This window comes from Bos mutus, chromosome 23 (genome assembly GCF_027580195.1).
Source record: "Bos mutus isolate GX-2022 chromosome 23, NWIPB_WYAK_1.1, whole genome shotgun sequence".
NCBI lineage: Eukaryota > Metazoa > Chordata > Mammalia > Artiodactyla > Bovidae > Bos > Bos mutus.
This window is the reverse complement of record NC_091639.1, coordinates 19,696,854-19,724,756: the sequence shown is the minus strand read 5'-3', so window position 1 is coordinate 19,724,756 and position 27,903 is coordinate 19,696,854. Positions and strand designations below refer to the sequence as shown.

The following is a 27,903-nucleotide window of genomic DNA, read 5'->3' as shown; positions in this document are numbered from 1 at the left end:
TCACCATTTTCCAGGGAGCTTTGATGCTAAAATAATCTCAGGTCATTTAGGATATGATTGCATAAGTGGCAAAAGGAAGTAATGACAACAAGGACTACAACAACCGCTACAGGCAGAGCTAACATGTATTGAATGTTGGTTATTTCCTGGATGCTCTGCAAAGCACTTCATATGCATCCACTCACTTGCCCTCGTAGCAATTAGGTATTATTAATCCCCATTTTTCAGCTGAAGTAAACAATAGACCATTTCTCAAGGTCATACCTATAGTTGGCAAAGGTGGAATATGTATTTCCCAGCTTTCTGACTCTCCATTGCCCTAAACGAATGTACTAAATGAGTAGAATCATCCATGGAAGGCGGGGTGGGGGGTGGGGGGGCAGAGGGATGGGGGCGGGGCTCCTGTGTGTTTGGTCCTGGAGGTCTTGGTCCACATTTCCTTGTTTCTGTGTGACTTAGATTAACCTCAATAACTTGAGATTACTGACTGGTTCTTAGTAACCTGATGTTAACTGGTCTCCCTAAGGATAGGTGAGCAGCTATCTTTCAAATGCATGCAGTCTCATCTTAAGAGAGAGACTAAAGTAGCTCAAATTTAGTCACTATTTCCCAGAGCTGAAGGTCTCTTCATGAATTTGTCTAGTCTGCAAACTCTGCAGAGACCTTACTTTTGTGCCAAATGCTGTTTCTGGGCCCTGGGGAGACAGTGGGGACGCTGTCTTCATAAAGATTGCATTGCTCAGTTACTCACCATGGTGCCAGTATATTCTTCCAGCTTAGCCTCTGAAATGGCCTTTTTGTGGTGGAGGAAGAGGTCTCGGAGGAAGTTCTGTGAGATCAAGAGAGGAGCCGCATTTTATCTAGTGACAAATAAACCTAAAAATCTCAAGAGGCTGTTTTTTAAGAATTGTCATTTGCTTGTTTTAGAGAGGAAATGTAATGCTTTTTATCAAGCAAGAAGTTCAAAATGCAGGGCTGTCACAGTTTGAAAGGAGCACTGTTTAAACGGAACCCAGAGAACAGCTTGAAGCATAAAAAGGTGTCATAAATCCTCAATTATGTCTTTCCTGGAGAGAGCAATCAGCGTCACCTACAGTTTCTAAACCTTCCAAACACGAATCAGTTTTTTAAAATTAGCAAATTCATATCCATGTTTCTTGGAAACACAGAAATCAAGCTCATGATACACACATATCAAATTCCCAGGGATGAGCTAACCCGCCGTTCGCCCAGAGACAGCTCCCGGCAACACTTACACAAAGTTCAGCAGCTGATATAAAGCCACTGCTGTCAGCATCGTATTTGCGCCAAATCTGAAATACATAAAAGCCAATAATCCATTTATCCTCAGATAATTTGGGTTCAAGTTATGCTGATGTCTACTAAGGTTCAGCATCTGATAACAGTACTTAACTGGGTGCAAATAAAACTATGTGGAGAAGTTTAGGCTTTCTTTGGTGACAGCTCTTTTGGGGCAGAACTCACTAGAAATGACTCCCTGCATTCACTTACAGCCACTTAGAGAGGACCACAGTACTCTCACTGAAAGGGAGCTCTTGGGAAGTTTGGAGTGGAAAGATATGAAGGAATGGCCTTCAGTGGGAGAAAATATGGCAGAGTAAGAAATCTTCTTTGTACTAAATTCCTAAAGATGCAGAGCCCTCTAAAAACAACTCTTTAAATATGTAGCTCAGCTGGCAAGAAACTGAAATGACAGAAACTAAAGTCTGTCCTGGGTACATCTCCTGATCTCTGATGAGTTAGCCTGTAGCTTTATCAGGATACTTCACACAAGGTAGTGTGTGTTTGTATAGCCCCGCAGGCTCCTCTGTCCATGGGATTATCCCAGCAAGAATACTGGAGTGGGTTGTTATTTCCTCCTTCAGGGGATTTTCCCTACCCAGGGATCAAACCAGTATCTCCTGCATTGGCAGACAGATTCTTTACAAGGCAGACAGCAGACAAATCCCTGGGACCACCCAAGGTGGGAAGTCAAACTGAAACACCTAAATAAGACTAAAACCCCAAACAGCAATAACCATAATGAAAAGGTGAACTTCCCCTAAAAAACTGCATGGCAGAAAACATCCCTAAGGAATCTTGCCTGGGTGGTCTTGGCTCTGGGCAAAGGGAATAAAACATCTCTGAAAATTCCCAGTAACAAGCCAACCCTTTCATTAGTTCAATAACAGCATTCATCCAGCTGAAGATACAATTACTTAAACTGGAAGACAGAAGAGCTCAATATTTTTAAGGAAGCATTGAACTGCTTTCTTTAGTAAATGGTGTAATTTTGACCACCTCTGATTATTGCATATTAAAGCCTCACAAGTTGGCAAGTTCCCTAACTCCTATACAAAATGAAAAAGTAGCACTAAGGTGTTTCATTTTGTTTTTTTTAAGTGACAGATTTTTCCATTGATGTGGAATGGGTTACCTGAGTCACCAACTGCAGGGACCTTAGTTCTAGACCAGAGCCAGAGTCCTAGCTAAATATCCTACAAGGATAGTAGGAACTACTGATGCTGATGTTCCCTGGGAAGTGTTCAGAAACTTTGCTCCTTTCAGTCCCCGTCACCAATATTTCTGCCTGAATCTAGCCAGTCTTAGAAAATCAACTGGTTAAATGTGATTTATATCCTAATTTTAATGGTATGAATATATCAGAACTAAGAATGAGAATTTCAAATAATAAAAAGTTTACATGCTTTTTTTATGCTGTTCACCAAATATTTTCCATCGAAATTATCTTATAACTTTACTACAACTAAACTACTGGAGAACCAAAGATCTTTATGTGACTGCTACACATGCCATCTTGAAAGAATGAAAGCAAAATAAAGAGGTTTCCAGGCAAACCAAAGCAGGGTTTATTACCATCAGATTCTCAGTAAAGGATATACTCCAGGTAGGAAGAACTCAAAGAAGGAAAATTTAAGGTAAAAAAGGAATGGTGTACAAAGACAATGGGAAACACTTGGGTAAATGGCAACATAAAATCTTGTTAGCTTAAAATTTATGGGATTAAAGAAAACAAGCTAAAACTAATATTCTGGATGATAACGGCTAGTGAGTTGATTGATACATGCTAACACTAAAGTATCTTAAGGTCCTGTAGTTCAAGGGGAATATAAATATATTAAGGTAGAATTTCTTAAAATATGTGTGGTAGTAGTAGGTTATAACAAATTTAATTTTAGAAAAAGAATTCAGGTTTTCAACATATTTTTTTTTTAAGTTGGATACAGGAAGAGAAAGATCTTTGCAGAAGAAATTGACAAACTAGAAGGGAGGGAGGAAAAATGGAAAAAGTTAAACAAAAAAAGTTTCCATAATGCTATTTCCTTTTCCCATTTCTCAAGATTATTCAAGCCTATATAGGCCTAACATTTTAATACTTTTTTACTTATTGTAAAATGAAATCATATTCATTGTACAAAATTAATGAAATACAAAGAGAAGAAAACTCTAATCTTCAGAAATTTCCACCCCAGAGATGATAACTTATCATTTTTATGTCTTTCCTTTTCATTATATTTCTGTTATATATGTGACATAATGAAGGGGAGGTCATAGAGGCTATATACTTCAGTGGTCTATTATTTTTCATTTAAAACTTTCTGTGAGCATTTTTAAGTACAACTGAAATTATTTTCAAAATGTCATTTAAATAATTTATAAATGTGATTCTAAGATGGAAAATGCAAAAATACAAAGAATTAAAGATCATCTAAAATCTTATGCCTTAAAAACAACCAATATTTATCTTGCATGTATTTACCCATTACCTTAGTTACACTGGTGTTAAGGGTAAATAAATTTTTAAGCAAAATTAAGATCATATTGTTTATATAATCTTGTTTCATAACACTGTAATGTATTTCCTTCTTGTCATTAAATATTCTTTGAAAACTTGATCTTCGGTGATCTGTAAAATTCCACAATGGGGTTTTTCTTTCTTGAATCTCCAGGCCTAGAACAGTTTCCAGCATAATGCAGGTGCTCATAAGTATTTGTGGAATGAGTGAGTATCATAATTTACAATTTTTCCTTCATTGTTAGACATTTATGTTATTTTCAGTTCTAACTATACTAACACTGGAATATTTAATGTACATCGTAGCGTTGAAAACTTGTCTACATCTCTGATTATATTCTTATATAGATGCTTGGAGAAGTAGGACTATTAAGTCAAAAGGTAGATTTTTAGAATTAACTCTGGATGATGAAATTTTAGTGGATCCTGATTACATTTTTGCAAAACTGCTTTCCATAAGATTATCCCAGTGTGCATGCCTACCAGCAGAGCATGAGCAACAGTCTCAGTGCTTCCTTGCCAGTGCTTCATCTTTTTGTTAATCCCTCTAAAATTTTTACCACTTTAGTAAAAATCAGTTGTTTCTAATTTGCATTTCTTTGGTTCCCACTATATATCTATTGTCTACTCAGATTTTTTTTGTGAATTGTTTATGCAAATGCTTGTTCAGTTTTTCATAACTTCCATTTGACAAGAAGATAAAGTAGTGTAGAAGTGTGCTAAGTTATTATCTCCTAAATGGGGACTTGGAAAGTCTTTCAGGAATAGGGCCCTGGGTGCAGTAGCTGTCCTAAATCTTCCGCTCTGGCCTTTAAGATGCCCTGCTCTGTCCTCCCTGGCCTATTTTTCACCCACGGACAGTAACACCTATGTGGTGACCCAGGGACGAAAGAGCAGATAAAACCAAGGAGGGTCTTGGAATGCAGGAACAGAAAAACCAGACCCTTAGCATCTTTCCCTCCCCCATGTTGTAACTATAATGGAACAGTATAACCTGTCTCCCCTCCTACCCCATAGGGAGAAGGTATTTGCCCTCCTCTTCCCCCACCCAGTATACATGCCTCATCCCATCAGCAAATGACCCGCAAGACCCCTATCCCACTCCTTGTACCCTAGGTATAAAAGTGGACTAAGGACCCCTGTTCAACGTCGGTTCTCCCTTGAGCTGGCCTACTGTTCTAACAGTGTCTCCCCCTCTAATAATCTTTATTTTCGTCTCATTCTGTCTCATGTCTGGAAATTCTTTTCCAACCCATGCCCAGACCACAACATTTTTGGTGGCCCATACGGGGACCTTGGAGTCTCCTCCCCCACCTCCTCACTTCTCCTTTCTTATAGGGACCCTCTGCGAACAGTCAAGTGTTGTGGAAGCAACTGAGGAACTCTGGCCAGGCTTACCCTGTGGTGTGTTCCAAAGGCCCCACTGCTCACTGTGCCCCAGTAGCTGGCACCCGAATGGATGAGGGTCTCTTCTTTGTCTTCTTTCCAACTAAGGACTAGGCCAACCAATATTGTGTGGGCACAGGTCAGGCACTTAAAAGCTGTTACGGTGCCTGCCACGTGAAGACTCCCTTGTGAGAATAAGGGGGACACGGAACGGATCAGGCCACAAGGGCATCCACCCCCAGCAAGACAACTTCCGTGCACCATGTCAGGCACATAGTGGTTGAAGCCAAACAGAGACCATCATCCCCGGCCACCGTCTCCCCGCTAGGATTGTAAGGCAGATTCCTCAGCCTTCTTCCCTGTGACGTTCACTTCTTTCCCTTTTCGGTCCAGACTGATTTACAGGAGCCCAGGTGTTGCCTCTGAGCCATCCCAAGAGTGCCTTCTACATTTCAGGGAATCGCCAAAAGGTGAGTCACCTGGTTGCTCCCAGCCCACTTTACCTGAGACCTCAGCCTTGGGCAAATTAGAACTTCAAAAAAAAAGGTGGGGGAGGGGGTGGGTGTCACAGAGACATTTTAAATCTCAAGCGGAAAACTATGAGATCTCTGTCTGTCTGGATTTATGTATGTCTCAGTGTGTGTCTTTTGGTTTTTTGTTTTTTTTTTTTAATATTGCTGAAGTTGTAAATGAGTTCTAAGTTAATTGGCTTAAAGAAAAGTAAGCACTTACAAACCAGACAATTCTAAACACAAGAGAAATTAACCTAAATGAATTTCAGATTCACATGAACTGGGAAATATTCAATATTAAATATTTAGTATAAATGTTTGCTAATCTAATATAGACATATCTAAGAGTCATTAACATTAAGCATAATATTTTCATTGTGCCTAGGTTTATTATAAGTTAAATATTGTTATATCTGTTACAAGTTTGTCAGCAAGGAAAGTAACTCGAGTGAAACTTTTAAAAAAGAAAAATCTAAATGAGACAAGAGCTTTTAGTTAAACTATTAAGAATAAGTATACTTTAGAAATGTCTAAAATAGTCTCACCAGATTGGGGTAACTTGAATTTCTAGAGTTGTGCTGAACTACGTGACAAAAGTTTGTTGAATAGCTAGGTCATTTCTGAATAAAATAAGATTCTGAAACATTCATTATTGAACACTAACTTCCTCTTACACAGAAACTAAAGAGATTTTGGACTATTAATGAATAATGTTTGATGCCATCCTGAGATGTTCTCTAGAATTTTTTTTTTTTTTTTTTTAGAAATTATCACTGGTATTTCTATAGAATGCTAATATATATAAGGTCAGTTCTTGGTTGCTTAAGGAAAGTAGGATGTGTGTTTTCAGTCAAGAAGGTATGAGAAATGAAATTACATTTTCTGAAGAGAAAGGGAAGTAGGTCTGACTTACAGGTGGCTGTTTCAGGATGGGAGAACAAAGTAATGGGTACAGAACATGATAAGAAGGTTTTATGGAAAGTGGACCCCAAAGGGAAGAGTTTTGTGCATAAATACAAGTTTTCTTGAGATGTTGAACTGCCTTTGATAATGGATTTTAAGTTTCTTTACCTCTGAAGTGCTCTGTTCTGTTTACCTTTGAAATTTTCTTTGTTACTTTGGATAAGTGAATATATTGTTTCACAGTGATCTATATGATCCTATCTGATTGAGTGTTATAAACCCTTTTGATATTTATCAACAAAATTTCCTAAATAACCTGACTTCTAGCTAACTTTGGGATGCCTCAGAGGGCCCCTGAGACATCCAAAAGAGCTATTAAATTACTTAGTTCATTTGACACGTTAAATTACATGGGATGTATTGTTGGGGGAGTGATGAATCTCCTCAGGTTATATTGTATGGTTGGTGTTACTTATATAGATATCCTAGAAATTATGTGAAATTCATGAAAATCTGATATGTCCTGGTAAAATGTTGTCAGTTATAATTCTAGTTATCATGTTAAGGTGTTACAAGTCACAGCAATGACCAGGCTACTTTGCCAATTGCAATTTAATCAGATTTTAAACATGCCTTCTATGGTTTCACTCTCATGCCTTTAGAAAAATCCTGCTAGTTCTTCAAGATTTATGGAAAAGACTTTTCTAAGATTAACTGATAAATTTTGTTTGTTATCTGGTAAACTGGTAACAGACTGAAATTTAGTCTACTCTCTGTTAAGAGAACAAAGTTTTCTTAGAATGAAGCTTTCAGTAACAGATTATGAATTTCTTTGTGTTTAAGTGATTTATATTTGTTTTTAAAATCTTTTGTTACTTTGGTAAAGTAAATAAACATTATTTAAGATTATGGTACATGTAGACAAAGCTCATTCTACCTCTACAAAAATAAGCCCTCACTGTTAGACTTTTGCTATCCTGATGTCCTTAAACATGGCCACAGTCTACTCCTAAATCAGGGAATTAGAAATGGGTGAACAATAGCTGAAAATCAGAGAGTCAGGGCTATAAGAAATCCAAGAGAGCTGCTTGGCTTTTCCTGGCACCCTAACAAACCTCATTTTTATTTGATGGGTTAAAGCCTTCCCTGGCTACAGGGTTAATGCCTTCATAATGAAAATATCATGTTTCACTGAATATTAAGTTTTGTTAATTGTTAAACTAAGTTTCTAGTTTTGTTAATTAAGTTCTGCTAGTGTCAGACTTTATTTTTTTGGGCTCCAAAATCACTGCAGATGGTGACTGCAGCCATGAAATTAAAAGACACTTACTCCTTGGAAGGAAAGTTATGACCAACCTAGATAGCATATTCAAAAGCAGAGACATTACTTTGCCAACAAAGCTCTGTCTAGTCAAGGCTATGGTTTTTCCAGTGGTCATGTATGGATGTGAGAGTTGGACTGTAAAGAAGGCTGAGCGCTGGAGAATTGATGCTTTTGAACCTTGGTGTTGGAGAAGACTCTTGAGAGTCCCTTGGACTGCAAGGAGATCCAACCAGTCCATTCTGAAGGAGATCAGCCCTGGGATTTCTTTGGAAGGAATGATGCTAAAGCTGAAACTCCAGTACTTTAGCCACCTCATGCGAAGAGTTGACTCATTGGAAAAGACTCTGATGCTGGGAGGGATTGGGGGCAGGAGGAGAAGGGGACAACAGAGGATGAGATGGCTGGATGGCATCACTGACTCGATGGACGTGAGTCTGGGTGAACTCTGGGAGTTGGTGATGGACAGGGAGGCCTGGCGTGCTGCGATTCATGGGGTCACAAAGAGTCAGACACGACTGAGTGACTGAACTGAATTGAACTGCTGCCAAGTCACTTCAGTCATGTCCAACTCTGTGCGACCCCATAGACGGCAGCCCACCAGGCTCCCCCATCCCTGGGATTCTCTAGGCAAGAACACTGGAGTGGGTTGCCATTTCCTTCTCCAATGCATGAAAGTGAAAAGTGAAAGTGAAGTCGCTCAGTCGTGTCCAACCCTAAGCGACCCCATGGACTGCAGCCTTCCAGGTTCCTCCATCCATGGGATTTTCCAGGCAAGAGTACTGGAGTGGGGTGCCATTGCCTTCTCCAAATTAAGGTCTAGTGTTTACTAAGACTCAGTTCTGAGATAGTTCCTTGCTGTTATGTTATATTGCTAAAAAGTTTAATTAATTAAGTTATTAGAAAAGACACTCTAAGTTTGTTTCTAAAGCATATCTCAGTAACCAGTCTTCAGATAAAGATCAGGCGTTCCATGATATACAACCAGGAGATTAACATCAGGCTATATGCTAAAGCTGAAACTCCCAATACTTAGGCCACCTCATGTGAAGAGTTGACTCATTGGAAAAGACTCTGATGCTGGCAGGGATTGGGGGCAGGAGGAGAAGGAGACGACAGAGGGTGAGGTGGCTGGATGGCATCACCAGCTCGATAGACATGAGTTTGAGCAAACTCCGGGAGTTGGTGATGGACAGGGAGGCCTGGCATGCTGCGATTCATGGGGTCACAAAGAGCTGGACACGACTGAGCGACTAAACTGACTGATAGATAAGTCACATAACAAATGAAGTCAGATGACCTGGGGTATACTGAGCTATACCTAATGAAAGTTCTTAAATTCTTGCTTGTGACCTTATTAATAACTGCTAGCTATATTATTTTCTATGTTACTTGTTTCAGAAGATTGTTTTTTATGTTACCAAATGTGTGACTGAGCCTGTGATAAAATGCTGATATGTAGTTCCATATGAGATCAATGATTGTAACAAAGTAACTCTAGATTCAGGAAGAGGCAACAAGAGGGAATATTTTCTTGGACCAAGAGCCTAGTAAGACAGGTATGGTCCAGAGACTTTTGCTGCTCACAAGGCCTGGTCTAGTAACAGCACATTGAGTGGCCTGTTAATGGAATCTTTGTTAGACTTGGGAAAGAGCCTTCCCAGGACCGCAGGACACAATGGCCATGAAATGCCCACAAAGCATGGTCAAATATGTGGTTATGAAGGGACCCTGCTGACTGGAAGTTGTCACTTGCCAGCTGCCTCTACAAGGATTACTTCGTGACCACTGCAACCTGCTGACTTTCAACATCCTCTGAAAGGAGTTCAGGGTGGAGATCAGAAATAAGGCACTCTGTGCTCTGGAAAAAACCCACAAGAACCGGCCTTCAGATAGTTAGATGTTTTCAGGTAAAGATTTTATGAGCCCAAATCCTTGCACCTTCTCGTACCTAGAGAAACACTAACGTCACGAACAAAGATCTGGGCCTGGTTCTCCTGGCTAGCCCCTGAGCAGCTTTTCTACTTCTATTAATCTTTGGGCCACGTACCTTTAATTTTCTTGTTAAGTTTGTTTCTTCTAGAATACAACAAATCTCCAAGTAGTAGCATGACAAGAATATTCCCTGACCAACACCTAGACAGTGCTGAAACAAGTCACCTTATCATTCCATTCACTCTCATCTCCCTCTGTAAATGCAGCCTGATAGCAGGCAAAGGGAACCCAGAGCCCCACAATGCCCCTGTACAGCCTGAAGTCAGAGTGGTCGTCGCCCCTTTTTCTTTGAGACTGGATTCCCAAATGCCTGAGAAGGGAAATAGGTAGATAGTTAGACATGAGCAGGGTATCAAAAGGGGCCAAAGAATTGGCCCTAAAAATATAGAGAAGAACGTGATGACCCAAGGATGAAAGAGCAGATAAAACCAAGGAGGGTCTTGGAATGCAGAAACGGAAAAACCAGACCCTTAGCATCTTTCCCTCCCCCATGTTGTAACTATAATGGAACAGTATAACCTGTCTCCCCTCCTACCCCATAGGGAGAAGGTATTTGCCCTCCTCTTCCCCCACCCAGTATACATGCCTCATCCCATCAACAAATGACCTGCCAAACCCCTATCCCACTCCTTGTACCCTGGTTATAAAAGTGGATTAAGGACCCCTGTTCAACGTCAGTTCTCCCTTGAGCTGGCCTGCTGTTCTAACAGCGTCTCCCACTCTAATAATCTTTATTTTCCTCTCATTCTGTCTCATGTCTGGAAATTCTTTTCCAACCCGCGCCTGGACCACAACAACCTAGAGGCTGAAAGAGGAGCCACTGATTCTGCCTTTAGTTTTCACTCAGGCACAGTGATTGCGAAGAGACACCTGCTGGCTGGATCGGCCCTCTAATAAGTTATATTTTGACCATACTATGCCTTCAAATCTAGAATTAGTCACCAACATTTAAAACTAAGTGGTTGCCCATAGGGGCTTCCCTGGTGGGTTCAGTGGTAAAGAACCTGTCTGCCAATGCAGGAGACCCAGGTTTAATCCCTGGTCTCTGAAGATCCCCTGGAGAAGGAAATGGCAACTCACTCCAGTACTCTTGCCTTGGAAATCCCATGGAACCTGGCGGGCTGCAGCCTATGGGGACATGACTTAGTGACTAAATAACAATGAAGTTGCCCATGGAATCTTGATCTCTAGCCTGCATTCTCAGAAGGCAGCAGTTCTCTGGACCTCACAGGGCTCTGGGCAGGCTGGTATTCTCTGGGCTCCACGTCCCTCACCCTCCCCTCCCATTACATTCCTCAGATACCTGCCTTCCTCTAGCACACGCTAAGGAGTCTGTTAGCTCAGGAGCAGCCTAGGTCAACCCACTGAGGGAGCACATTGAGACTGGGGGCCACAGTCCAGGCTCAACACCAAGGGCTTCTTTGCATGGTTTTGTCCCATGGGCAGCTCTCCCTGGGGGAGTGGGCAGGGGAGGTGGCAGCCATGGCAGGTGCCTGGGATCCTGGCCTCCATAGAAATACAACCAAATGCTCACCCGCATAAACTCCACACTGCTGTCCAAGGGGGTTTCCTGGCGAAAGAGCAGAAGAAAGTTTTCATCCTCAGATAAGAACATGCCGGCAAGCTAAAGAAAAGGGGAGAAATAGCAGTTGGTGACACTGACCAGTGCTCCCTGGGTAAAAGGCACAGAGCAACATATTAGAGAGCAGAACAACTTAGAACTCTCAGGGTGGTGAGCTCACGTTGCAGCTCTGTGCCCTCAATTGTCATTTTGGGGGCACATTCACTGATTCTTTCAAGAAGTATTGGGCACTCTTACTAGATATGAAATGCTATGAGTATCTATTTTCTACGAGCTTACAATCCAAAATCATCATTTAATAATAAATGTGTTAGTGTTTAAAATGTTCCACACTTTATCTTAGAAGCTCCAGCATTAACAACTACACGTATTAGAAAAGAAAAATACCAAATAACTTTTTTAGAATTAACAATCACTAATATTTATTGAGCATTTACTGTGAGCCAGGCACTGTGCTAAGTAAACTGGCATTTTTCTTTATTTTTGGGTTGCTGGGTTTTCATTGCTGTGCAGGCTTTCTCTGTTTGCAGCGAGCTGAGGAACTACTCCTGGTTGCAATGTGCAGGCTCATTGCCGTGGCTTCTCTTGTGGTAGATCATGGGCTGTAGACACGGGGGCTTCAGTAGTGTAGGTACACAGGCTCAGTTGCCCCATGGCATGTGGGATCTTCCTGTGTCCCCTGAATTGGCAGACAGATTCTTAACCTCTGGACCACCAGGCTTGTCGTCGTTGTTGTTTTTAATATCTATATTCTTTATTTGGCTGTGCCGGGTCTTAGTTGTGGCACTCGAGATCTCTCTTCATTGTGACGTGCAAACTCTTAGTAGCAGCATGTGAAATCTAGGCCCTCTGCATTAGGGTGTGAGTCCTAGTCACTAGACTTCCAGGGAAGTACCCCAAATAATTTTTATATGTCCTATGAATTGTTCTGTGGGCTTCCCTCGTGGCTCAGACAGCAAAGAATCTCCCTGCCAAGGTAGGAGACCCAGGTTCGATCCCTGGATCGGGAAGATCCCCTGGAGAAGGAAATGGCAACCCACTCCAGTATTCTTGCTTGGAGAATCCCATGGACAGAGGAGTTTGTGGACTACAGTCCATGGGGTTGCAGTATTTGAGGGTATTTGAGTGTGTATTGTCTTCTCCGTTCTCCTTCATAAACCACAGCCATTCCTTCTATAATCATTGTCATTGTTCTCTTGGCATTTTGTATAATGCCACAGAGTGACTCCAGAGCAAATACTTTGGGTAGGTTGTACGAATAATTATTTCACACTCCCACTCATATTCTCTAGTTGGATGTAAGTCAGCTGAAGGGTGTATCATGTGAACAACAGCTGTCATATATTGAGTACCTGCTACCTGGCAGGGGCACTGGTGATGTGCTTTTCATTATCATCTCATTAAATCATCATGCCAGTCCTTCAAGCAAATAGAAATATCCCTGTTTACTAATGGGAGGCAGCACAGTGCAGGATGTGATAGGCTTTCATGTGGATCCAAATTCTTTCTCTATCATCACCTATTATTTGATCTTGGACAATTTAATTGATGCCTCTGTGCCCCAATTTCCTCATGTGTAAAATGAGGATAATAATATTTATGTTATTGTTCTATTGCTCAGTCGTGTCCAACTCTTTGTGACCCCATGGACTGCAGCACACCAGGCTTCCCTGTCCTTCACTATCTCCCAGAGTTTGCTCAAACTCATGTCCATTGAATCGGTGATGCCATCCAACTGTCTCATAGGATATAATATTTATATCCTGGCGTTTATGTGAAGACTAAAAGTAAGATGAGGCACTATTTATGAACTGTTAAGCAGAGTCCCTGGTACTTACTAAAAACTTAGTCAATGGTAACTGCACTGTGGATCTAGATGATGAACTTGAGGCTCTCAGAGATGAAGTCTCTGGCCCAAGGTTTCATATTTCACCATTTTTCTTTGTGCTGTTCCTACCCACCCACACAGGGTCAACTGGAACTGAGAACCACTCTTTAGGACTAAGTGTTTTTTCATATGGAGTGGCACAGGCTGAGAAACCAAATTAAAATGTAATTCACTGGCCCTAATTAGAACCCACTCTGTCTTCAATTTATCTGGAATGGCACAGAGGAGCCCTGGGCAAGTCAAGTACAGAGATCATCCTCTAGTCTCACTTTGGCTCTTACTTGTGACTGCTTTCTCATTTTATTTTGTGCTAAAATATCTAAAATATGTGCGTGCATGCTCATTCGTATCTGACTCTTTGTGACCCCATGGACTGTAGCCCACCAGTCTCCTCTGTCATGGAATTCTCCTGGTGTAAGAAGTGGCAACCTGCTCCAGTATTCCTGCCTGGAAAATTGCACGGAGAGAGGAACCTGGCGGGCAAGAATACTGCAGTGGGTTGCCATTTCCTTCTCCAGAGAATCTTCCTGACCCAGGGATTGAACTTGGGTCTCCTGCTTTGTCAGGGGAATTCTTTACCACTGAGCCACTTGGGAAGCCCTCCTTTAGGTTACTTGCTTTCAACGCTGCTACCAAAAAAGCTGCATTCTGTTTCATATCTCTATCTTCTGTCATTGTTTGCTGTTGTTGAATAGTTTAAAAATAACATCTACTAATTAAGGATTCATTTCAGATACACCATCTAATTTCTATAATTTTTTAATCTCTGGGGCACTTTGCCTGATGAAGATCATATTTATCTTCCTAGGAGCCTCAGAATCTTTATATAGTGCTTATAAGTTTGATAAATCCTCTCTAGAAACTCTGATGGATCCTCAGTTTATCTCCTGGATCTTGTTTAGGCTCTTTTGTCTAGGTACCCCACTGGGTTTTCTCACAGATCTCCATGCCGGAAGATGGTAGCCCTCTGACTCCTTTTTCTCCTGATGCAATAATATAAACACTTCTACATATGCAACGTCATCTCTTTTTCCCTGCTCTTTTCCTCTGTCCATTGAATTCTCCAGGCAAGAATACTGGAGTGGGTAGCCATTCCCTTCTCCAGGGGATCTTCCCAACCCAGGGATCAAACCCGGGTCTCCTGCATTGCGGGCATATTCTTTACCATCTGAGCCACCAGGAAAGCCCAAAATGTGTGCAGATGGGCTGATTTGTATGTCACAACTACCTGTAACTGAAGTAACCCTAACAGTCAATGATAAAGCCGGAGACAGTAGGAGAGACCTTGCTACTACTCTTAATACTCACAGACTCAGGAGTTTTGAAGGGGCTTTGGGACCAAAACAGTCCTATACTATCAGCTTCTCTACAAATAACATCAATTATGCCATCAGCAGGACTCCATAATAGAATGTTTAGCATGGGTGTCACAGTTGTTGTCAGGTTCCCAGTTGCTTTAGAAATTGGTAAGAAAGATAATGGCAGAGTTTTTCACTGTTTGCCGTGTTTCATTTATTATTAACAAACATTTGGGGCTTCCCAAGTGGTGCAGTGGTAAAGAATCCACCTGCTAATGCAAAAGATGCAAAAGACGAGAGTTCGATCCCTGGGTTGGAAAGGTCTCCTGGAGTAAGAAGTAGCAACCTGCTCCAGTATTCTTGGCCTGGAAAAGTTCATGAACAGAGGAACCTGAAAGGCTGCAGTTCATGGGGTCAAGAGGACATGTCTGAGCAACTGAGCAGGCACGCACACATAACAAATATTTACTAAGCACCCCTATGCACTGTGCTCTGTCCTGTGAGCAGAAGGATGCAACAGTGAACATGTCATTATAAATACTTCAGTATTTTTACCTGAAACTTGCAATTACATTTCCATTAATGAATACATTGCTGCTTTTACATCAATTGCAATGGAATTATTGGTTATATAATTTTTTGCCTTTTAGTGAAAATTTTGGAAACAACTACACTCATAAATATCCAGTTTAGTGTATTCATTTTCTGAGAAGGCAGCCTTCTGGTGAACATGTCTATTTTTTTATAAGAAGACATTATCTTGCTTTATTATCATAACTTTCTGAAGAAAAATTACTATTTTCATCAATAATATTGACCAAGTATGACAGCATCAAGAGACTAGCCTTTCAGACTTCAGATAATATGTCTAGCAGGCAATTTTGACTATGAAATAAATATGTTAGTTTCATAGTAGCTTATTTTTATGTATGGATTCGTAACTCGTAACTCTATAGAATAAACCTGTATAGATTCATACCTGTAACTTAGACCAGTGCCACTTCTTGGCCATATGATGCTGGATAACTCAGTTTCCTCATCAGTAAAATAGGGATAATGTTTGATGACCATTTTTGTAGCTACTGTTACAAAATATAATATACAATGTACAATACAATAATATACAATACGTTACTCTAGAGTAACATAATATGTGTGGAAATTCTAAACTGTGAATCTTTTTGTAACTGGAAGAGAAAATAATCAGGTTCAAAGACAGGCTGTGTGAGGTACTGCATGCTTAATGCATTTCCTTGCTTTAGTTAAGTACGTAGTAAGTGTGGTTTGAGTTGAAGTCAAGACACCAGCTGTCTGTTTTGTTTTCATGATGTTCAGAGGTAGATCTTTCCAGTCCGCCCTGGGAACTGATGCTGAAATTTGAACTCATTTATTGTCAGTAAGTTTTTCCTTATGTCTAGGTTGAATTTGAACAGGACACTGTGTAACTGAAAAGCCTCCAGCATATCAATTACCCAATTATAAAATAAGTGTAAATATTGATTGACCTAAATAAAATGATATCCTTGTCACTAAGATTGATGAAAAAGGAAAAGCGAGTACTTCAAAAGTGTTATCTAACTCAACTGCCTTGCAGAGGGTTCTAATTTCCCAGTCAAATGTAAAACTTTCTGTATTCTGCAGAGAAAATCACAGCCCAAGAAGGTATTGTCAATAAAGGTACAGTCATAAAAGATACCTCTTTCATCTGTATGCAGCCGTCTTTAGAGACATCGTGGGGAGCCATAAATTGTTGCTTCATCTTCTGTACATTTTCTTCTTTGACCGCATCCTACAGTGGGCCAGAGAGAACCACATTAAAGCCACTGGGATTCCAAGAATGTTAGTTAGGATATCAAATATTCGGAGTATACAGCCTGATAATTACATTAGTCTAACCAAGTTCCCTAGTCATTGAAAAAGATCTCACCAATTGCAGACAAGAGAGAGGTGATGGAGATTTCTTAAATAACCATTAATCAGAATCCGAACTAGGTAGCACAGCTAGTGAGCTCCTAATATATGAATGAAGAGAAACTTAGAGTGTTGACGGTATGAATTTGAACATTTTTCTATATTTTTTGTGACAAGAGATTGTATTGTAGTGAACATACAAACTTTATTCCCAAGAACATTTTGTTCTATTTTTAAGTGAAAAGTCCAGCTCTTTGGGGCCTTTGGTTTACCATAGTTCATTCTCTTAATCTTGGACTCTCCAAAAATAATAATTAGAAGGGGAAAATAATTACAGAGGAAACCAAAGAAGTAATCATTGAACTACCAAAGATGTGACATATCCCTTCCTTGTACAGCTTTTTCCACACATTAAATTCTTCTTCATCAGTGGACTGTAGGGTTATTACAAAGAAAGATGACATATATAATCAACAGTGGAGGATGTATTTTAATGCAGAGGCTGAGAGTCACAGGCACTCCCAAACAGTGCCAGATTCCTAGACTCCAGACTAGATCAGTTAGAATAAACTGACTCTCCCTAATACTGTCATGGTATTCCTGCCAACCAGGTTTCCTCATCTGACACTCCTCTAAGTACAGAGAAATTAGCCTCTTTAGTCTTGGCACCATTGATTGTGTGGTTGGTCTGTTGTATGGGTGTGTATGTGCATCATACAGAGAAATCATTTAAGAAGGTGGGTCTTCACTTTGAATTTCAGCTTGGTCTTCTACCTTTAGTTTGAAGGCACAGAACTTGACTTGTCCTCTCAGACCTCTAACCCCAAAGTCCATGACTGTCCCTTGAACCTAAAGCAAGAGAGTCTAGGGTTCCCTCTGTTGTTATGTCCAATCAGCACCCACCCCGCCCACCTTCTCTGAGACTCTAAGTCCCAAGAGGGTACTTAGCATCTCTGGAGCATTGAGTCTCAGCGTGTGTGGCAATCTGTACATGAAGAATGTGCACACAGCCCCCAAAAGTGATGCTCTGCAACAGACTGGCTAGATGTAGACCTAGTTCAGAGGCAGTTCTGAGCATTTGAAAAGAAAAAAAGTTGGAGGGGCCAGTGTGGTGGGTATAGTGAGTAACAGCCAGCAGCAAGACTGGCTGATGTTTCCATGAAGTCAGTCCCCTCAGAGGCTGTGAGGAGCAGGTCATTACAAGCTGCTGCTTCTCCAAGATTGACTAGCAGGCAGCTTGCTGTTCGAAATCTTAAAATTCCTTCTCCCAAGGTCTGTGTGACTCTCACTAATCAAGGGAGGAAAGTAGCCCTAGTCAGGCCTCTGATGAACTGCCCGCCATGTCTAAACACCAGAGTGAGTGGCTGCCTGGTCATGGAGGCCTCCCTGCTGGTGGTTCTGGACTCACTGGGGCATCACTGATTAGAAGTAGGTGTCACAAATGGTGATTGTCCCTCAGCTGAGAGGAACATGCCTTCTTGTTAAGGACGTACTTAGGGCCTACTCATTTCTCAGCAGGAAAAAAGAGTCCAGAATTAGGAATGGTTTCCTGAATTGTGGTTGTTCCAGTAGCATGGAATGCCCAGTGAAGGTCCCTGTAGCCATATTCCCTGAGGGCATGCCTCTGAAATTTCTGACTAACAGTTTAAACAGCTTATCCCTTGGCTCCAAAAGCCCTCTCCTTCACCAGGAGCTGAGGAGAGGTGCCTGGGGCTACAGCCACAGCTCAGCAGGACTGGCCTGATTATATCACAACCCACTCCCTGATATGTACTGTCCCTGAAGGTGAGAGGAGATGCAGACATCTAACAAATAAATATAATTCTTAGGTACATCAGAATTTTATTTCCACTAGCCTAAGGACTCTGCAACCTCCAACCCCTCCGCCTCTGGCTTCAGGAATGCCTGCACAGCACACAGTTGCCCGAGACACTGGAAAGTCATTTGTTTCCTTTGCTCTGAGGACCATGCCTGTGCATGTGTGAGAAGGTGAGGCCCCAAACCAGATAGGAGGCAGGGGTGAGGTAAGAACAGCCAAGCTATGGGAGATGGCACCCATCTTCTCCCTCACTAATGGGAACGAAACACTGCTTCTAAAGTCAGCCAAAGCCCGAGAAGAGGACAGCCATGTCCCCAGCCTAGAGCAGACCCTAGTGTTTGAGTAGTTCCACCTCTCACCCCATGACTGAAAATAAGACACTTTAAGTTTCAGTACTGAAAGTATTTAGTTTCAGTATTCAGAAAAGAGAGCAACTTTCCTCTTCTTTAAATCACTAAAGCAAGAAGCTTTCTGAAAAGGTGTGATGGGGGACACTCTCCAACCCCTTCTGATATCTATGTCAGAAGCTTTCTCTGTCCGTTTTCTTTAATAAAACTCTGCTATACAAAAGCTCTTGAGTGATCAAGCCTGGTCCCAAAGCTAAACCTTCTTTGGTGATCACAAATCTGACATTGTTCACTGTAAGCTATCATCTTGGGGGCTCATCCTGGATCTTCAGGACAAGGTAAGAACACTCAGAGCTCTAGCCTCTCTGCTTTCTCAGTATACACGTTTTCTGCTTTACTTGACTAACTCTTCTGTGTGCTTGTGTGAATGAATGACACTGTGTGAATAAAGTGATGAGCCCTGCTCTGTGGTTTTGCAGTGTCTTGTAATGACTGAAGGCAGCCCCAAAAAGGGGAGCCTTGTTGGGGGTTTATACCGACCTGCCAATGCCAAGAGACACACAAGGTCCTGCGAGGGGAGCGACCAAAAATGGGCGAAGCGTGTGGACTGAACTTTCCTTTCTTGGTCAGCTTTTCCTGGTCTCTTTGGCCATTTCATAATTGCGTGGGAAATGTGGCCCACGGAAGAAGGGAATGGCAAACCACTTCAGTATTCTTGCCTTGAGAACCCCATGAACGGTATGAAAAGGCAAAATGATAGGATACTGAAAGAGAAACTCCCCAGGTCAGTAGGTACCCAATATGCTACTGGAGATCAGTGGAGAAATAACTCCAGAAAGAATGAAGGGATGGAGCCAAAGCAAAAACAATACCCAGTTGTGGATGTGACTGGTGATAGAACCAAGGTCCAATGCTATAAAGAGCAATATTGCATAGGAACCTGGAATGTCAGGTCCATGAATCAAGGCAAATTGGAAGTGGTCAAACAGATGGCAAGAGTGAATGTCAACATTCTAGGAATCGGCAAACTAAAATAGACTGGAATGGGTGAATTTGACTCAGATGACCATTATATCTACTACTATGGGCAGGAATCCCTTAGAAGAAATGGAGTAGCCATCATGGTCAACAAAAGTCCGAAATGCAGTACTTGAATGCAATCTCAAAAATGACAGAATGATCTCTGTTCGTTTACAAGGCAAACCATTCAATATTACAGTAATCCAAGTCTATGCCCCAACCAGTAACACTGAAGAATCTGAAGTTGAACGGTTCTATGAAGACCTACAAGACCTTTTAGAACTAACACCCAAAAAAGATGTTCTTTTCATTATAGGGGACTGGAATGCAAAAGTAGGAAGTCAAGAAACACCTGGAATAACAGGCAAATTTGGGCTTGAATACAGAATGAAGCAGGGCAAAGACTAATAGAGTTTTGCCAAGAAAATGCACTGGTCATAGCAAACACCCTCTTCCAACAACACAAGAGAAGACTTTACACATGGACATCATCAGATGGTCAACACCAAAATCAGATTGATTATATTCTTTGCAGCCAAAGATGGAGAAGCTCTATACAGTCAACAAAAACAAGACTAGGAGCTGACTGTGGCTCAGATCATGAACTCCTTATTGCCAAATTCAGATTTAAATTGAAGAAGGTAGGGAAAACCACTAGACCATTCAGGTATGACCTAAATCAAATCCCTTATGATTATAAGTGGAAGTGAGAAATAGATTTAAGGGCCTAGATCTGATAGATAGAGTTCCTGATGAACTATGGACGGATGTTCTTGACCTTGTACAGGAGACAGGGATCAAGACCATCCCCATGGAAAAGAAATGCAAAAAAGAAAAATGGCTGTCTGAGGAGGCCTTACAAATACCTGTGAAAAGAAGAGAAGTAAAAAGCAAAGGAGAAAAAGAAAGATATAAGCATCTGAATGCAGAGTTCCAAAGAATAGCAAGAAGACATAAGAAAGCCTTTGTCAGCAACCAATGCAAAGAAATAGAGGAAAATAATAGAATGGGAAAGACTAGAGATCTCAAGAAAATTAGAGATACCAAGGGAACATTTCATGCAAAGATGGGCTCGAAAAAGGACAGAAGTGGTATGGACCTAACAGAAGCAGTAGATATTAAGAAGAGGTGGCAGGAATACACAGAAGAACTGTACAAAAAAGATCTTCACAACCAAGATAATCATGATGGTGTGATCACTCACCTAGAGCCAGACATCCTGGAATGTGAAGTAAAGTGGGCCTTAGAAAGCATCACTACGAACAAAGCTAGTGGAGGTGATGGAATTCCAGTGGAGCTCTTTCAAATCCTGAAAGATGATGCTGTGAAAGTGCTGCACTCAATATGCCAGCAAATTTGGAAAACTCAGCAGTGGCCACAGGACTGGAAAAGGTCAGTTTTCATTCCAATCCCAAAGAAGGGCAATGCCAAAGAATGCTCAAACTACCGCACAATTGCACTCATCTCACATGCTAGTAAAATAATGCTCAAAATTCTCCAAGCCAGGCTTCAGCAATACGTGAACCGTGAACTTCCAGATGTTCAAGCTGGTTTTAGAAAAGGCAGAGGACCCAGAGATCAAATTGCCAACATCCACTGGGTCATCAAAAAAGCAAGAGAGTTCCAGAAAAACATCTATTTCTGCTTTATTGACTATGCCAAAGCCTTTTACTGTGTGGATCACAATAAGCTGTGGAAAATTCTGAAAGAGATGGGAATACCAGACCACCTGACCTGCCTCTTGAGAAATCTGTATGCAGGTCAGGAAGCAACAGTTAGAACTGGACATGGAACAACAGACTGGTTCCAAATAGGAAAAGGAGTACGTCAAGGCTGTATATTGTCACCCTGCTTATTTAACTTCTATGCAGAGTACATCATGAGAAATGCTGGACTGGAAGAAGCACAAGCTGGAATCAAGATTGCCAGGAGAAATATCAATAACCTCAGATATGCAGATGACACCACCCTTATGGCAGAAAGTGAAGAGGAACTCAAAAGCCTCTTGATGAAAGTGACAGAGGAGAGTGAAAAAGTTGGCTTAAAGCTCAACATTCAGAAAACTAAGATCCTGGCAACTGGTCCTATCACTTCATGGGAAATAGATGGGGATTGCATGGGGCTGCAGATGGTGATTGCAGCCATGAAATTAAAAGACACTCCTTGGAAGGAAAGTTATGACCAGCCTAGATAGCATATTAAAAAGCAGAGACATTACTTTGCCAACAAAGATCCGTCTAGTCAAGGCTATGGTTTTTCCAGTGATCATGTGTGGATGTGAGAGTTGGACTGTGAAGAAAGCTGAGGGCTGAAGAATTGATGCTTTTGAACTGTGGTGTTGGAGAAGACTCTCGAGAGTCCCTTGGACTGCAAGGAGGTCCAACGAGTCCATCCTAAAGGAGGTCAGTCCTGGGTGTTCTTTGAAGGACTGATGCTGAAGCTGAAACTCCAATACTTTGACCACCTCATGAGAAGAGTTGACTCATTGGAAAAGACCCTGATGCTGGGAAGGATTGGGGGCAGGAGGAGAAGGGGACGACAGAGGATGAGATGGCTGGCTGGCATCACCGACTCGATAAACATGAGTTTGAGTGAACTCTGGGAGATGGTGATGGACAGGGAGGCCTGGCGTGCTGCGATTCATGGGGTCACAAAGAGTCGGACACTACTGAGCAACTGAACTGAACTGTTATTACTGTGGAAAGGAGGGACATCTCAAGCGGGATTGCCCTCAGGCATCTAATCCACCCTCAGCTCCTGGTCTGCAAAGGACCATACTGGAGAAGGGATTGCCCTCCAAGGTGTAGGCCCCAGGTATTAACAACTGCGGAGGGCCCATCAGTCTATTTCTTTTGGACACTGGGGCAACTTTTTCTGTGCTCACTGAAGCCCCTAGCCCACTTTCCTCCTGATCCACTACCGAAATGGGGCTGTCTGGATAAGCCAAACATTATTATGTCAGTCATCCTTTAAGCGGCAACTGGGACTGTGCTGTTTTCTCACGGGTTTCTGTTCATACTCGAGTCTCCCTCACTCCTTCTGGGGAGGGATATACTGAGCAAGGTCCAGGCCTCTGTTTTCATGGATATGGAGCCTGCTCTCTCTCTCCCATTAATTGAACAAAATGTTAATCCTAGAGTGTGGTCTGATGGAAAAACCATGGGTCGAGCACAGAATGCTGTTCCTGTCATTATCAAGCTCAATGACCCTCACCTATTCTCACATCAAAAGCAGTATTCACTAAAGCCCAAGGTTAATGAATGGGCAAAACCTTACTGTACTGACTTCTCATGATATAAGTGGGATCTTAAACTCTAAAGTTCAGAGTGACAATGGCTCTGCCTTTAAAGCTGCTGTAACTCAAGGGGTGTCAAAAGCTCTAGAAGTAGAATATCACACTGTTCCTGGAGACTCCAATCTTGAGAAAAAGTTTGAAAAAGCTAATGACATTATTAAAGGACATCCGTGTAAGCTAAGTCAGGAAACACAAGACAGTTGGCTTAAAGTTTTAGCCATGGCTTTAATGAGGGCTTGAACTGCCCCTAAGAAGAAGGGACTGTCTCTATGACAGACTGTTTTTGTGCACATATATTGTCATAGATCCTGAAGCCTTAAAATTAACTATGTGACTCAGCTTTTAGCTTTTCAACAGACATTATTGGGAGGTTAACTCCTGACCCAGCCTTTGAGTCAAACAAGCTGCTGTTTGAGCCAGGAAGAGAGATGGGCCTGAGAGTCTATGTGGGCTTGCTTCTGCTGACTCCAAAAGTCCTGAGTTTGCCGTTTAACCCTTAAGACAATGCCTTCCTGTCCTGGGCTCATTCCTATGAAGCATTCCACAATCAGCATAATTGCTGGGTCTGGAGCACTCCCCTCCTCAATTGAAGACTTCCCATGGTGGGTTTCTCCGCTTCAAGGAAAGGACTTTCTTCAACTCTGTGATAACATCTAACAATTCTAAGATGGACTGGTATGACATATTGTACCTTAACTATGGACAAAACGTGACTTTTTATTTTGTTTAGGTTTTAACTTGGTTTAACGGCTATTTTGCCTTACATCTGTAACTGTAAAACTGAGTTTGTTTCTAACCATCTGAAAGCTTTTTGTTACAAATGGTTGTCCAAGCTCCTGTGAGTGCCATAACCTCCTCCAACTATTACTTGGGGCCCCTCGATCAAAGACCCTCAATATGAGGATTAGGAGAAAATGTTGCCTCAACATTTTAGGGACCACACCCCTCAACCGCAGGAAGAAGTTATGGAACAGAAATACCCCTTTCCCGTGGCAACATATTTCTCCTAAAAGAAAAAGGGGGAATGAGAGAGTCAATTCCTAGGCAGATTGATAAGAAGCCAGGGGTCCCCGAGGAGGAGAAAGGGGTCTGGGGCTCTTAAAGTGGAGATAGGGGTCTGGAATTCTCAAGAAGGAGAAAAGGACAAAAGTTCTTCTCTACATTTCTTTGTCTTAGTATAACAATGGATCTTGCTCAAGGACTTGTTTCTCCTTAACAAGAACCTTCTGACTAATCCTGTCATGTTAAAAGGTATATTATGGGAGTGGGTCTGATAAGATCTTTCTATTGTTAATTCTAATCTTGTTAATTTAAGATGTGTGTTGTGTGAGTGGGTCTGAAAAAAGTATATAAGGCCTTGATAAGACTAGCTGGCTGGGGAGCATTACCCCTTCTGATGTCTATGTCAGAAGCTTTCTCTGTCCCTTTGTTTACTTTGATAAAACTCTGCTACACACACACACACACACAAGGTGTGACTTGTTTTCTCCAAGTCTCTGGGTTTTTTTTTTTTTCACCATCCAGTTTATTCTAAGACTTTGAATGGTTTTGCCTTCATCTTTTTGTTTTCCTCAAATACTCCTGTCATGTTTGACAAAATGGTATCAGACTCGTGGGTTCTGGAATGCCACGAACCTTTGCATTTATAGTAGTATGTATAGTCGCTCAGTTGTGTCCAACTCTTCCAACCATGGACCGCAGCCTGCCAGGCTCCTCTGCCTATGGGATTTTCCAGGCAAGAATAGTGGAGTGGGTTGCCATTGCCTTCTCCAGGGATCTTCCCAGACCAGGGATTGAAACTGGGTGTCCTGCCTTGCAGGCAGATTCTTTACCATCTGAGCTAGCAGAAAGTGGGAGCAAAGCAGAAATGAGAGAGGCAGAGAAATAAGGGAAGGAAAGAGAAAAGAGAAAATTATATTGATAAAAGAAGGACAAAGTGACATGACAGTAAAGAGAGAAGAAAAAAGAGGGCGAGAAAGGCACCATGAGAGCTTGAGAAATGACTGAAGATAGAAGGATAAATAAAGAGACAGAGACCAATGGAGAGACATGTGAGAAATAAAGACCAGAGAAGTGAGAGAGATGAGAGACAGAAATCACAGAAAGGCAAGAGATGATGGAAGATGATAGCTATGAAACACAAAATAAGAAACAGAAATGGACAGAAAAATGAGAGAACCTGAGATGAAGGACTGAAAATGAGACAGCATAAGAGCTCTGTGTGTCTGTTGGAGGCAGATGGCAGCCTTGTTTATCTTGAGCTGACTGCCCTCCCTCCAACTCAGAAACGCCATCTCCAAGCTGCTTGTTCCCCTCACTGGGCTCCGACATGAAAGTGTCGTGCACTCCAGTACTCTTCCATGTAAACAATTATATCTGAAGATAAGCTATTACCACAATTCATTTTAAATGCTACTGTTTCCAGAGCTACTCCCATTACCATGCATCCCCCGATGGAATCTTTATCAGGTTCCCCAACCCCATGCTGGCACGTCTTTTTGTGTGTTTCTCCTCTGCTTTGGTAGAGGGCTCATCAAAAGTTAATCTGCCTCTCTCAAGGCCAGATTTACCATCAGGGAAGGATACAGATGCTGGATAGATTGGTTCACATTTATATTTGGGCTCTGAGTATGTTTATTATTTTCTGGTTTACCATTTCATAAGTTTGTAAACTTTTCTAACAATGAATAATGGAAAAAATTATTCTAAATGATTTATTTGTGGTTTGCTGTCCAAGTAATATCCAATGCACTTAAACACTCAGCACCTTAACACTCTCAACATCTTTTCCACCTTTTTGAACAAAGTGAGTTACCTTATCTCTAGATTTAAACCCATTAGCAGAGATATAACCAAGGAGACATTCAAAACAGACTTGTTTTAATTTACAGTTGAAATAGTGGATGACAGATGTCACAGTAAAAGTCAGTGGCCAGCACATCTAATGCTGCAGTTGAACCTCTTATAAAACCTACCTAAATCCCTCTATGTTGCTAGGAGAGGGAGAAAAATTGCATGCAAGGAAGAAAAGAGGTCAGATGGGATTAATACGTATTGTACAAATCAACATACGACTTGGATGCTTTTTGTAACTCACTGAGAGACAAATTAATGCTTAGTGGCACAAATATACTTACATCAACACCCAGTTTTGTCAACATGTGGTAAAAGAAAGCATCAAGCTCCTTCTCTTCTATGTAACCTTTTTCTAAATGCAAAAAGATGTACATAAATAATAGTCACTTACATATAATAACGTGGCATTTAGTAATTAACATTTAATATCTAAATTTGTTTTCAATCTCAAATTTATAAAATCCCCATGGATTTATTTTTTACAACTCTAAGTGGCAACATCTACTCTAGAAGACATGGATTTGAATAGCAAATAACACAGTCAAGAGTAAATGCTTTGTGCTGGGGCTCATATAAATATTTGGGAAAGGAGAGCTATTCATGAATTTTAATCCACAAATAAACATGAGTTTTAGAATAAACTCTAACCCAAGGTTTTTGCAGTTTTCAAAAAGTTTAAGAGATGTAAGTGTTGAATGTTAGTTTTCAGGGTTAAAACACATGCTTTAGATATTTTCATGTTTATTAATGACGGCAAAGCAAATGTTAAGTTCTTTTCGAATAGATTTTTGGTGGAGTGGGGGTAGTGTCTTTTTGAAATTAGATTTTTTAAAAATTCACCCTCTAAGAGACAAGAGGTTACCCAGATAGTCACTGCGTGAAAATGAGCAGATTGGAGTAAAAACAAGCCAGAACTGACTTCAGATACCCGGGTGTCAGTCCCCAAGCCTCTAATATATACAATGATATCTATATCACCACACACACACAGAGACTGGGAAAGAGTGGTGGGATTCAAGTCTCTCCTCCCACCCTGAACTTTCACAAGATAATCTAGATGTACAACTGCAGTATACCAAATGTCTGTTAGGTATATTGCATTAACCGCGCTGGAAGACAACTTTTCCTGCAGGGAAGATGTACGGGGAAGGAGGAACTCTAGGTCCTTTCATCAAGACTAAACAGTTGGCTTGTTTTACTCACCCTCCACGTCAAAGCGCTGCCAGACCTGCCAGAAGCCAGCGGCGTCCAAGCTCCCCTGAGTAGGTTCACGGGCGCTGTCCATGGTGCTGACAACGAAGCGCGGGCACCGGCTGGAAAGGGACCCCTAGAGAACTTTGATCAAGACTCCTTTACTGTATCGTCTGACACCCTCGCTTGTTTCTTTCGCTCTCTGATTTGCTTTGAGCACCTGTCTGAGGGGCGGGCACGAGGGTAGCTGGCAGGGTGGCTGCTGGCGCCTTGGCGACACTGTGCAGTCCCCAAGCCCCCACCGCAGACACCGCTCAGGGAAACCAGCTGCTTAGAACCCGCCCTGTTCCTAGTGCGTTGCCCCGCCCCACGTGCTGTCTGTCCTGGGCAAATCCGCCCGGGAGCTCTTGTCTGCTGTAGCGCTATGGGGAAGTCAGGGAGAAAGCTGTTTCTGGCTGTCCATGGTTCACTCCCTTTAACTTGTGTGTCACACTCAGAGAAAGCATCCCCCTTAAGTTTCACTACCTTCCAAACGTGTGTCTCAAGGGGTTTTCTAGAGAGAGCCCCCCATTTAAAGAGTTGGTGTTTGGACCTGATGATTTAGAAATGCAGTGTGGGGGTGAGGTGGAGAGAGGGGTGATAGTGATGGTGGTGATAGATTACCAGTAAGCAAGGAGACTGTCGAAAGGCAATTACTGAGGTCTGATTGTATAGGACATGCACATTGCAGAGATAAAATGCACTATAAAGACTTGGATCTAA

General features: G+C 41.7%; 1 protein-coding gene across 1 annotated transcript in view; it reads right to left on the bottom strand.

Annotated features, from left to right (window-relative positions):
• SCGN (secretagogin, EF-hand calcium binding protein) overlaps positions 1 to 27,235 on the bottom strand; it is a 51,586-nt gene extending 24,351 nt beyond the window's left edge. Inside the window, exons 1-6 of the mRNA XM_005892227.3 lie at positions 27,154 to 27,235; positions 26,232 to 26,302; positions 16,399 to 16,491; positions 11,469 to 11,558; positions 1,257 to 1,313; positions 752 to 829 (exon numbers count right to left, since the gene is read on the bottom strand). Coding sequence (XP_005892289.2) covers positions 752 to 829; positions 1,257 to 1,313; positions 11,469 to 11,558; positions 16,399 to 16,491; positions 26,232 to 26,302; positions 27,154 to 27,235 — 471 coding nt within the window. The remainder of the gene's footprint in view (positions 1 to 751; positions 830 to 1,256; positions 1,314 to 11,468; positions 11,559 to 16,398; positions 16,492 to 26,231; positions 26,303 to 27,153) is intronic.
• Positions 27,236 to 27,903: the final 668 nt, after the last annotated feature.